The 13114-nt window shown below is 41.5% G+C and overlaps 1 protein-coding gene across 1 annotated transcript in view; it reads right to left on the bottom strand.

The window, feature by feature from the left end:
* ANK3 (ankyrin 3) overlaps nt 1–13114 on the bottom strand; it is a 329444-nt gene that overhangs the window by 179897 nt on the left and 136433 nt on the right. The window contains exon 8 of the mRNA XM_040624672.1: nt 2201–2299. Coding sequence (XP_040480606.1) covers nt 2201–2299 — 99 coding nt within the window. The remainder of the gene's footprint in view (nt 1–2200; nt 2300–13114) is intronic.

The following is a 13114-nucleotide window of genomic DNA, read 5'->3' as shown; positions in this document are numbered from 1 at the left end:
CTCATTTTTCTTCATAAAAACCCTCCCTACTCACAAATGATCCTTCAGCCCTACATGGTAATCAAGGGGCATAAGCACGGATTCTGTTCCATTCCTTACAACGTCCCTAAATAGCCTATATTAGCGGACGACCTCCGCCATTTCAAGCAACAGCTCCAGCATCCTGGTTATGGCTTCTTATTAGATAATGCAAAGCCAATTCAAAAAGAGCTCTGTTCAATTTACTTGCCCAGTCAGACAGTCCTCTAGGGGTCAAACTTCATCATTCTTCACTCCTCTCTAGAAAGCTTGTTTCTTTTAACGTACATAGTTTTCAGGGTCAATAGTTATCAGAAAAAAGAAGCTTGGATCTCCTGCTAAGCACCTACAGCAGGGCTGTCTTCAGGTCGGAGTACAGGTCCGTCTACCCCCCTGCCGGCTGCCTCGGTGTCGGCTGAGTGAATAAATGCAGTGAACAGTAAATGAAGTAGTAAATCAAGGAGCCGCAGGAATCAAATTCAGGTTACCAGGCCGGTTTTAGAAACACGGAGATCAGGATTCTGGCAGGGAGAAGCCCAGGACTGCGGGGGTTGCAAACTATCCAAGACCCTTAGCTAGGGGGCTGTGTACAGTGAGATCACATTTTTACTAGCCTTTGTTACCCACTCTTGCTCACACCTTAGAACAAACACATGAAATGTTGAAAACATTAGATAATCCCTTGGTTAGAAGTTTAGTGCTAATTGGACCTCTGAGTTATACCAGCAATGACTGGGACTTATTTCTGGCTGACTTTATGCCAACACAGTTTACAAACATTAACTCGATCATTGCAACAACCCTTCAAGGTGGCCTCTGATTTTCTTTAATTTCAGATAGAGAAATTACACGGAGAAGATTAAATGGCCTACTGAAGACAACTGGCTAAGGTTAGCATCTGGGATTTGAACTTGCTTCTGAGACTCAGTTCCTTCCCCTACACACAGTGCATTTCACTGAATCAAGCAACATGCCAAACACCTAGCCAAACAGACCTGTGTTTCTCTAAAAATTTCTAGATTGCGGTAAAAAACACACAATATAAAATTTACTCCCTTAACCATTTTTAAGTATACATTTCTGTCGTGTTAGCTGTATTCTCACGGTTATGTAACATCTCTAGAAATTTTTCCTCTTGTAAAATTGAAACTCCATCCCTGTTAAACAACACTCTCCATTTCTCTGTTCCCAAAGCTCCAGGCAAGTACCATTCTGCTTCCGTTTCTATGATTCTGATGACTCTAGGTACCCCATAGAAGCGGAATCATATAGTATTATACTTCTGTGACTGGCCTCTTTCAGGCAGGATATGTCCTTAAGCTCCACTCATGTAGAACACAACAGGAGTCCATCCTTCTTAGGCAGCACGCCATTCCGTTGCATGTATACATGACATTTTCTCTATCCATTCACCTGTCGATGGACACGTGGCCTGCTTCCACCTCTTGGCTAGTGCAATAACGCTGCGATTGAACATGAGTGGCCAAAGAGGGCTTCAAGATACTGCTTTCCATACTTTTGGGTAAATACCTGGTAGAGGAACTGCTAGATGGTAGGGTGGTTCCATTTTTCGCTTTCTGAGGAAACTCCATACGGTTTTCCATAGTAGCTGCACCATTTTACATTCCCGGCAGCAGTTGCAAAAGTAGACAGGTTTGTTTTTAACTAGAGTAACTGTCGGGCGCCGGGGTGACTCAGTCGGGGAAGTGTCTGCCTTTAGCTCAGGTCAGGATCCCAGGGCCCTGGGATGGAGCCCCTGCTCAGGGGGGAGCCTGCTCCCCCTGCTTGTGCTCTCTCTCTCTCACTCTCTCAAATAAACAAAATCTTTCAAATAAGTAAACAGAATAACTGTCAGTGTTAATACCACACTGACCAAACAGCCCAGCCTGTACTGTCAAGCAGTGACTGAATTCTGAAAAAAATCTAACTCAACTAAAACTCTACACCTTAGGCCTTAGTTTCTATAATTAACACCATATACCATTTAAACATGTATTACAGATTTATAAATATGGATCAGCATCCCATTGGCGGACAAATAAATTTAGCGGTCATTTTCTCAGACTATGACAAGTGAAGTCAAAGTAAAGCCAGGGTTGAGCCAGTGCGAAGGTATCAGAAGAATTCTTACTTCTGAAGGTATCAGAAAAAGTATAAGCATGTACACAAACTGTGCTCTTACCCTCGTTTTGGCATCGATTTTAGCTCCTCGGTCAAGCAATAGTTTTACCATGTTGGCATTTCCTCTTTTTGATGCAACGTGTAAAGGTGTGATGTCGTTCTGTAGAAGAACAGAAAAAAGGACAGTTTTGGTATCTTCAGATCAACCAGAACGTCGCTTCCTCAACTTCCCCCACCATTTCTGACAGTAGTTTTACTAAGGGGATCTCCCCCCCACCCCCGCAAAAGGGATGAATTTTAAGGAACACAGTCTGTCAGACGGGGTCCAACTCTATTTCATTTGACTGAGGTGACTGAGGGATGAGACAGCTTTTCTTTTTTTGCTCTAAAATCCCACAGCCTTAAGTCCTACAAGCTTGAGCAATGCATACTGGCTAATGAGTGGCTGATGAAGTGGCCGATGACGTCAGCTGAGACTCTGACAGGAGCATCATGTCACTCAGAGCCATCTCTGGGTTCATTTGAGCACAAGGTATCAAGGACAGACAAAAGCAACTCCAAGTGGGAAACTGGTCAGTACCAAAGTCACAGGACTGCGCATGCACGGGGGGCTTTTAAAATGTGTTCACAGGCATTTATTAGCAACGTTACAGAAAACTGCTTTTGAAATTCCCACTGAGGAATACACATCTTGTTTTGACAACCTGAACTTCCAGTCATGACCCCTCAACACCACAGGTCTTCCTTCCATGCATCTTGGTTTCCAGACTATGACTGTTTCCAGACTGTCAGGGAAATGTGTGTCTACAGTGAGAACATCATCTGTTTTGGCTCCTTACTCCTGGGTAGCAACAGTATGGATTTAAGGTCCGTTATTCACATAAGTCAATTATAGGGCGCGTGATCTCGGCTCGTAAGGGGTTATGTTTTTGTCATCTGATAGCAGATACGACACCACAGCTCCCAGGTATTGATCATTCCTATCTGTCAGGCACTGTGCTTAATTTACTATCTCATTGAATTCTCATAATCCTCACAATGCCACAAACAATTTGACTTATAATGTCCATTTTACTGATGTACAAATAGCTGGCAAAAACCAGGATTCAGATTAAAACATGACTCAACTTAGGTTTTTTAGAAAACACTATGATGAAAATGTTCAAACAGATAACACAGTTTGAGAGAAAGGCAAGAGCTTCATGTACTCATCACTCCGGTTCAATACATTTCAACCTTTTGGCAATATTCTTTCTTCTGTGCTCCCTGCTATTTTGTTTTTTTGTGTGCAGAAGTTTAAGAGAAGGAAAAGAAAATCCTAAGTATCATATTATTTCACCCACAAATACTGCTATTTAACTTTATCTAACAGATAAGGATTTTTTTTTTTAAGATTTTATTTATTTATGTGACAGAGAGACAGCCAGCGAGAGAGGGAACACAGCAGGGGGAGTGGGAGAGGAAGAAGCAGGCTCCCAGCGGAGGAGCCCGATGTGGGACTCGATCCCGGAACGCCAGGATCACGCCCTGAGCCGAAGGCAGACGCCCAACGACTGCACTACCCAGGCACCCCAGATAAGGATTTTTTTAAACAAGTAATCACAACACCATTATCATATTTAATAAACTAAAAATAATTCCTTCATAACACCAAGACACTATTGGTATTCTGATTCTCCTACTATGTCCAGTCAGCTCAGCAGTGTTGTTCAAATTAGAAGAGCTGCACCTGCATTAGTCTGAAATGTCCCTTAAGCCTCTTCGTCTCCACAGGTGCCTGACTCTGCCTTCATTTGTCCATGACTATTTATTTATTGAAAAAACTGAGTAATTTATTGTGTAGATTTTTCTAACTTCCAGATTTAGCTGTTTTTATCCGCATGGAGTAGCGTTGAACATGTTCTTTTGCTTGTATTTTCTATCAACTTTTCTAAACATTATAAACTGTAATGCTCCTGGCATCATATTCTCCTACCTGAACAACTCTGGCCCTCGTTATTCTTAGGTTCCAAAGTATCAATTGATTCATTAAATGAAAGAAGAAAGAGAACTCAGGAAACCAAATCTGCTTCAGGAACGGTGGTGGGGAGTACACAGGATGAGTATCATTGCTCTGGACCAGGGACAGACCAACTTTTTCTGCATAGGGCCCGACGGCAAATATTTTCAGCTTTGCAGGCCACACAAGTTCTATTGCAATTACTCAGTTCTGCCATTGTAGTGCTAAAGCAGCCATATGAAATATGTGAAGAAATGGGAGTGGCTGTGTTCCAATAAAACTTTATTTATAAAAACAGGTGGTGGGCCAGATTTGGCCTGGGGTTGGTGGTTTGCTGACCCTGCTCCAGATCTACCAGGCTACGGCTGAGGGGTTCAACTATGTGTAACAGTTTACGAACGAGGAAGTAGAGCTGTACGCTGAGCATTGCCTGTGCTCTGGTCCCCTTTGGTGTCGACTATTTTTGGTGTGAATGAGAGCTGGCAGAAGGACACAAAATTCCTGATGACTTTTTGTCTTTTTTGTCTCCATTGTCTGAGTGCAAGTGCGGGTTCACACCAGTGGGTGAATTCTAGACCTGAGACGGCAGGTGGAGGGGCAGGTTAGGTCTGCAGGAAACACGGTCTGGCAGGAAGCTTAGAGTGGGAGATGGTGCAAAGATCTCATCCCCTCCCAGCGGGAGTCAGGGCTTACATTTGACTTCCCTTTAAAACTGTGCCCTTGCCTGGTCGAGAAGGACTTAATTAACCTCCATTACAAGTAGGCTAATTTTAGCGAGGGGAAGACTCTACTTCTAATTTTGCTCTCTTCCATATTCATGTGTGCTCGCATACGGTGATGCTTAGATGGCAAAAGGTGCCTTGAAATTCTAACTCCCACGTTTTTCTACACCTCTCTGACCCTAGAGGAATACTTTATATTTCTATAGCACTTAAAAATTGTTGTAAAGGGCTTACACTTACATAATTTCATTTTATCTTCACCACACGCTACTGAAATAAATCACTAATCCTATTTGACAGATAAACTGGGAACAGAACTGGTCGGTAATTTGTATGTTAAAAGACAAAGAATTAGAAGCAGAACCAGGATGAGGATTCAGTTTTCTAGACCCTTGGGCAGTGGTATTTTTCAGTTAGGGAGACAACTGCTTCTCCTCTCTGTCAAACGGAGTTTCTGAATGAACTACATCCTCTGCATTCCTGAACCTGGTCGTGGCTGCTTCTGTCACTTAGGAACAAATCAAAATGAAAGTGGTACGTCTGGACCACTCGATGGGACACTGATATTCTGATTCATCGGTTAACCAATAAAAATGTTTTATGCCCTACTACGCGCAAGACCCACTGCTACACTTCCACTGTATACGTGAGCAACAAAATTTTGGAATCCCAGCATAGCAAAAGAGCCTAGTGACATTAGAGACGGAAATCCGTGCGAAAGAGAACCCTCACTTGCTGCTCGTGAAATGTAAACCTAGCCATGCTTTCTGGGATGCAATCTACAGTATATATGAAAAGCCTTCAAATCTAAAACCACAGATACAAGGCAGAGGTTGACTGCCATAGTCGAAAGGGTGGGAGTGTTAAAAGCCAGCCACGAGGCCGAGGCACACTCTCGAAGACCGCAGCTGAGCCAATGGAAGAACCCTCCGTCCCAGCTCGAGCCTCGCTGAGAGTAACAAGCAACCGCAGTGAGGTCAGACAGGAGCTTAGCGACACACCTCCTCCACGCTTCGCATGTGCAGGGAGAGCTGGGGATGGCGCCCCAACACCCCAACACCACATAACACTCTCTGACCTCCCCCCTACCCCCGAGCACGAGGCAGTGCAGCCCTCCTCTAGAGGGAGCCGAAGTCCCCTCAAACAAGACGCGAACTCCGCTATCTCTCGACTACGCTGGCTCAGCCTTCCACACGGACGGCCTGACAGACAGGCATGCCCATTTTCAGATGAAGACAGTGTTTACCTCAGTCTCTCTTGCGTTGTGTCCAGTGGAACAAGTGAGCTACAGGGATCAAAAGTTAGGGAATTTCACCAAAGATACGGGATCTCCAGCAAATAGAAACCCTTTTTAAGAAAAACCACAATGTAAGAAACATAGAATTCCTTTGATGGGCTCGTCACTAGACTTCACACAGCTGAGAAAAGCACCAGTGGGCTTCAAGATAAGTCAGTATAAATGACCCAACACAAAGAAAAAAAAAGAGTGGAAAAGAAAGAACAGGGTCCGGGGAATTGGGGAGAGTATAAAACAAATGACTGGTGTTGCATAAGAAGAGAGGAGATGGGGTGGGAGAAATACCTGGAGGACAATGTTCAGGAATTATCTCAAAATAATAAAATGCATGAAACCACATATCCCAGAGGTTCAGAGAACACCAAGTGAGATAAACTATAAACAAGCAAATGTCACAGTCAGACTGATCAGTCCAATTGCTGAAAATGAAAGATCAAGGAAAAATCCTGAAGGTCACCAAAGGGGGAAAAGGACATATTTCATGTAGAGAACAAGGACAAAACTGACAGCCTTAGAAATTACACAATGCTGACAACAAAGTAGCATCTTCAACTACTGAAAAAGAAACACCTGTCAGATGAGGCTTCTATACACAGTGAAACTATCTTTAAAAAATTGAGGAGAAATAAAGACTTTTTAAGATAAATGGGAACTGGGAGACGCCATCACCATCAGACCTGTAATACAAAAAACAGTAAAGGAAGCGAGAATCTGATACCAGTCAGAAGCTTAGACCCACACAGAGAAACACAGAAATGGCAAAAATGGAGGCAAACATAAAAGATAATCGACTATCCAAAGCACAAACAGTAACAATGAACTGGGGGCTTTACGACATATGCAAAAGTAAAATGCACACCACCCACACATAGACGGAAGAGTGAGAATGACCCTGTTGTCAGCTCTCACACGAGGTGTAAAGTGACATAACTTCAAAGGGAGATTGTGATAAGTTAACAACATACAAAATATATATACTATTAAGTAAAAATATGCTCTCGCATTTAGGTGTAAGTATATGTATACGTACTTTCTACAAAAGCTGTCGAACTATGGGCCCTAGTTAATCATCTATCTCTCAGTACTGAGATGATGGATGATCTTTTGCTTTTTCATGCTTTCCTAAATAATTTCTACTACGTGCATTTGTACAACGTACAGTGAAAAATGGCTGTATTTCTTGTTTATTATTACCTAATTCGCAGCCCGTCATCTCTATCTGTCTTGGCTCCTGCCATTTGCATTCCCCACTCTGATAGCCATGGAGAGGTTTTACCTATCCATCAACTTGCCTTACATTTGAACTTTGAGGGAACCTGTTAAGCTCAGAGGTATCCTGGAGATCAATATTTATTACTCACGTAGAAAATTATGTATGGCTAAAGTTAAAGGTCTATCTGTTCTTTCTAAGAAGAAACTTGCATTAAAACTTCGATAAAAACACATTCAACCTAGAGTTTTGAAGCTGACCTGAATTTTGTGCAAACAAGAGTAAACGTTACTCTAATTTTCTATAAAGTAGCTTATTAACGGATTTTTTTTTCTTATGCCAAAGATGCAACATTCAATGTAATAGAATACATTAGCATTTTGGAAAATTTTGTTAACTGATGAGTACGTCTGATTCGGTCTAATCACCTATTTTATAGATAAGGAGGAGGGGGGGAAGTTAAGTGGTTGCTGGCAGTCACAGAGCTGGCGGCTCAGCCACGACCCCTAGGTTTCCCGATCCCCAGACACTGCCCTTTCCAACTCACTGAGTTCCTTGGGCTTATTTAAAAATCACTATTTTCGGGGCACCTGGGTGCCTCCATCAGTTAAGTGGCTTCCCAGGGTCCTGGGAATCCCTGCTCAGCAGGGAATCTGCTTCTCCCTGTCCTTCTGCTCCTTCCCCCTGCTTGTGCTCACTCTCTCTCCCTGTCTCTCTCTTGGTGTCAAATAAATAAAAATCTTTAAAAAGAAAATCACTATTTTCATCTCCAGCAGCATAGCATTTTATTTCATTGAAATTTTCCATTAAACTAGTCAATGTAATAATTATTCTCTCTGAAAAAAAAAAAAGAGTAAATCTGATTTGCTAGTGCCTTCCCTTTTCTGGCATTTACTTCTCCTCAACCCTTTATGGAAGATGGTGGATAAAGACAAAAAAGCAATCATATTATATATATACACATATGTTTTATAAAAACAAAGGAAATTGGCTATAAAAATATTTATGAAAACATTAACAGGATTTGGGTAAATATTCAGAATTTAACTGAAGAAAATTACCGTACTCAGCAGGTTTAATTCTCTCAGATTTCTGAGCCAAGAACCTAAGCGGGTACTTAACAAAGCAACATGGATCGTGACTGTATCCTCTCATGGGTGGATCTGTGTTCTCACCATGGTGTGACTGCTAGCCTTTTCTCTTCAGCCATTCATGTCCTTCTACACTGATCTTCTTTTATCTTGATTTTTCAGTAAGACTTTTCACCTACAGCCTACCCTTCTTGAAGACAGCAACCACCGAAGTGAGGGAGTAAAAATCTCCATTCCGAAGAACAGGTTTTGCCTCCCACTTTTAGGGAAAAGAGAAGCAAGGTCACCCAGAACAAGGTAAGCTCTCCTGGGACTCCTACAGATTCCGTATATTCCATCATATACTCACAAGTATTCTGTATTACTTATCTCATTCAACCCACACACCAACTCTAGAAACAGGTACTCTCTAATTTTTTCTTTATTTTACAGATGAGGAAACTAGAGCAAAAAAATCAAAATAGCCTGCCAAAAGTCACAAAGCTGCCATTATGTGTCTGCCCCAAAGTTTATGCTTTCTTCACTAGACCAGACCATGCTGTCCCTGAACTTCTTAACAGTACAAATACATAACCAATTCTTACTATTAGAGCCTTCCTGCGCAAGCAGATACAGAGGGCAGTGTGGTCAAATACTACGATAGTTAAGAGCTAATACTCTAGAGCCAGACTGCTTAGCTTCAAATCCCAGGTTGCCCTAGACTAGCTGCCTAACCTTAGGGGAGTTTATTTAATTTCTTTGTACCCCAGACTTCTTATCTGTAAAATGAGGCCAATAATAGTATCCATATTATACACCTGTCATAAGGATTAAATGAGTTAACAAGGATAGTCTTAAGAATGTTTCCTGGCATTTAGTAAACATGATACAAGTGTTAGCTTATTGAGAAGCTCAGAAGGGGTGTGCTGGGGTGAGTCGTGGCGGAGAGGAAGGGAAGAAGGGGCAGAGCGGTGGCTGACAGAACATGGTATCTGTGACAAACGTGATACAAACGTGCAAAACCATCCTTTCTATCTTATTTTTTTTTTTAAAGATTTTATTTATTTATTTGACAGAGATAGAGACAGCCAGCGAGAGAGGGAACACAAGCAGGGGGAGTGGGAGAGGGAGAAGCAGGCTCATAGCAGAGGAGCCCGACGTGGGGCTCGATCCCACAACGCCGGGATCACGCCCTGAGCTGAAGGCAGGCGCTTAACCGCTGTGCCACCCAGGCGCCCCCTTTCTATCTTATTTTATTTTTTAACTTCCAGGGACTTGGAAGAAACAACGCGCTGTCTTGGGAAATAGTGGAATTGCTGGCTTATTTCTTTCCTCTCAGCTGTTTCTGAAAAACCCAGCTGGGGTGGTAGCCAAGGCCCTTTATGAAATTGTCACCAAGGCCCGTTTTTTTCTGCAACTTCCTAAAGGGAAATCAGGGCCACTTCCTACCTTACTTGTGATAGATGACAGACTTTTCGTTCCATTTAAATATATAAAGGGCAGTTGACTTATGATCCCCTGTACCCTCTCCTCTCTCTCCTTTTCTTTAAAGACATCTGGGAGGTTATCACTATGTAGAAGAGTAGGTGTGACCACACCCGAGTCTTTCGGATAATGAAAAATGAAACAATATGACTCTTTTAGTTTAGTGCCTTGATAGGGTCCCAACTGAATACAAATTCTAAAATAATTAAATGTTAAATTGAGAGGAATTTGGTATCTTCTGCTAATCCTTACACTTGTTATTACTATGGTTTTAAAAGTTTGTCAAAGTGGCAAAACAAGATATCTGAAAATGAAGTTTTTGACATGTTAATGACTTGCATTTAAAACACACATTTCTTCTCTTGCCAGTCTCTTTATATACTAGTTTCTGTTTCTGTAGAAACAGAAAAATGACTAATAAGGAAGTTCACAGAGTGAGCGCTGGGAAGACATTTAAGGCCTATTGGCATCGTCGTCCACCTCATAGGTATTTACCTTTTGAAAAGTCTTACAGCCTCTCATAGGAGGACTGAAGGAGATCAGAGTATGCCACCCCACAAAATGCCACTTGGGTATAAAGACTGTTTTGAGCTTTCCGTCTAAAAGCAAAGCACAGATTTCCCTTAGGGAAGGTGTTTCCCTCTCCCAAGCCAGGAATAAGATACCTCCGAATCTCTCATCCATGGAGAAGGCACGACTGGGCTCTACAGAACTGAACACTTAGCATCCATCAGTTTCCCCACCCGTACGTTCACCTGTCCAAAATTTACTACTTCTGGAAGCCCAAATTCCCTCTCTTTGTCTTTGCACTTCTCCACAAATTTATCACCCTTTGTTAAAATGGTACATAAGCCCCTGGGGTCTAACTGCCTCTCTGGGTCTTCACTTCTTTTCTGTGAAGGCCTCCGTATGTTTCATAAGCCTTCCTCCTGTTTATCGGTCTTTTGTTAGTTTAATTTGCAAGACCCCAGGAACTAAACATAAGAGGGTAGAGGAAAATGTTTTTTTTTCTACCACAAAGCCATATGTGCCAATCTCCAAACAATATATGTACAGTAAGTGATATTTTACAGTTATATAGATTTTGACACAATGTAGAAAAAACATAGAATTGAATTCCTCTTCACTTTCATTTCCTCGAGAGTATAAAAACATTCTTTTTCTGTCGATTTTTATTGCTTTCCACTGCAAGTCTTCTCCGATAGTTTATTTTTATAACAGGCTTATTGAGATGTAATTTACATATGATAAAATTGGCCACTGTATAGTGTACGATTCAGTGGTTTTTAGTATATTCACAAAATTGTGCAAATATCATCAGTATCTATTTAGAACAGCTCATCGTCCCCCAAAGAAACCCCATCCCACTAAGCAGTTATGTCCCCATTCTTCCGTCCATCCCTCAGCCCCTGGCAATCACTATTCTACTTTGTCTCTATGCATCTGCCTATTCTAGATAGTTCACGTACATGGAACCATACAACATACGGCCTTTCGTGTCTGTCTTCCTTTACTTAGCATAACGTTTTCAAGGTCCATCCATGTTGAAGTGGGTACCAGTACCTCATTTCTTTTCAAGAGGATGCCTGATTTTTTAATACCTTAAGAAATCCATAAAATATATGCAAACAAATAATGCTTTCAGTGATAAGGATTTGAAATTTCAAGGATACGCCCAGGAGAATTTCCAATAATGGAAAATAATACTCCAGCTTTCCCAGTCTAACACATTGTAGGATTTTTCTTAAAAAAATATTCAAACTTAAATGGTCTATTAATAAAAATAAAAAATAAACTCAAACTTCCTTTATACCATAGCAATCATTATTAAGATGACTACCATTGTTAGTAAAAGTCTGTTTTCCTCCTATTTCAGGAAGCTTTAATGAAATGAACTAGGTCTTTTTAGGTGAAGTCTTTTTCTCTTCTCCAGTTTTATTAACTGCTGGCTTATTCTACGCAACTTTTCTCTTTCAGTGCATCCTGGATAAGGAGATTAAGTCCACAAAGGTCCTGCCGAGACTGACGCTGAAAATACCGATGCCACAGACACTCCCACCTCACTCCCTTCCCACAGAGACTAACCAGACCCCACTGGATTAGACACGGGCTGGTGCTGGGTTCCCCAAGAGCAGCAGCAGAAGCCTGGATGTTTGATGTCTGCTGTGAAACCTCTGAATATTTGGCTCTGTTCTGCTCTAAAAACCTCAAGCAATTTATTTATTTTCTTTTAAGGATAAAACGCGGCTGTTTATCGTTAATACTGTTAGTTTTCACTTGGAGTAATAGCAGGTCTCTCGTCAACAATTTAGATAAGGCTCGACCAGTTCTCTCGCTAGCTCCCCATCTCTTTTTGTTTAACCTTTGCTTAGCATTTTGCTTATTCATTTATCTTTTAATGGACACTTGAGTCGCTTTCATCTTGTGGATATCAAGAACAATGCCTCCATAAACATGGGTGTGTAAGGGTATCCTCAAGACTCTCCTTTCAATCCTTTTGTAGACAGACCCGGGAATGGAACTGCTGAATCATATGGTAACTCCATCCTTCACATTTTGAGTAACCCTCCAAGCTCTTTTCCATAGTGGTTGCACCATTTTTACATTCATCCCGCAGACAGCACAAGGGTTCCGGTTTCTCTAAATCCTCACCAACACTTATTCCCTCTCTCTCTCTCTTTTTTTTTAATTTTTAAAAATTTTTTGGATAGTCACCCTAATGGGTGTTCAATGTGTGTGTGTATATGTTTGAAGATTTATTTTTAGAGAGAGCATGAGTGGAAGGAGAGGCAGAGGGAGAGGGAGAGAATCTCCAGCAGACTCCCCACTGAGGACACAGCCTGACTCAGGGCTTAATCCCATAACCCTGAGATCATGACCTGAGCCGAAATCAAGAGTCGGTTACTCTACTGACTGAGCCACCCAGGCACACTCAATATGTGCCTTTAAAATATATCTTTCAGGATACATTTCAGAGTTTCCATAATTCCATAAACAATGAGTTTTTATCCACTGAGCTCCTTTTCATCATATAAGAATTTGTTAGAAAAAAGAATTCTGCTAAAGAAATTAACACCTCTTGATTTAGACCAAGCAACTCTTCATTTTGCAGAACAAATGTAATTAAAATGAACAAAAAAGCAATACAATATTAGGCTCTTATTTGCTGGTTCTATGAGATAGATCTCATTT

The sequence above is a fragment of the Ursus maritimus genome, unplaced genomic scaffold (genome assembly GCF_017311325.1).
Source record: "Ursus maritimus isolate PB19 unplaced genomic scaffold, ASM1731132v1 scaffold_7, whole genome shotgun sequence".
Taxonomy (NCBI): domain Eukaryota; kingdom Metazoa; phylum Chordata; class Mammalia; order Carnivora; family Ursidae; genus Ursus; species Ursus maritimus.
The sequence above is the reverse complement of the archived record's forward strand: the minus strand, read 5'-3'. Positions and strand labels throughout refer to the sequence as shown.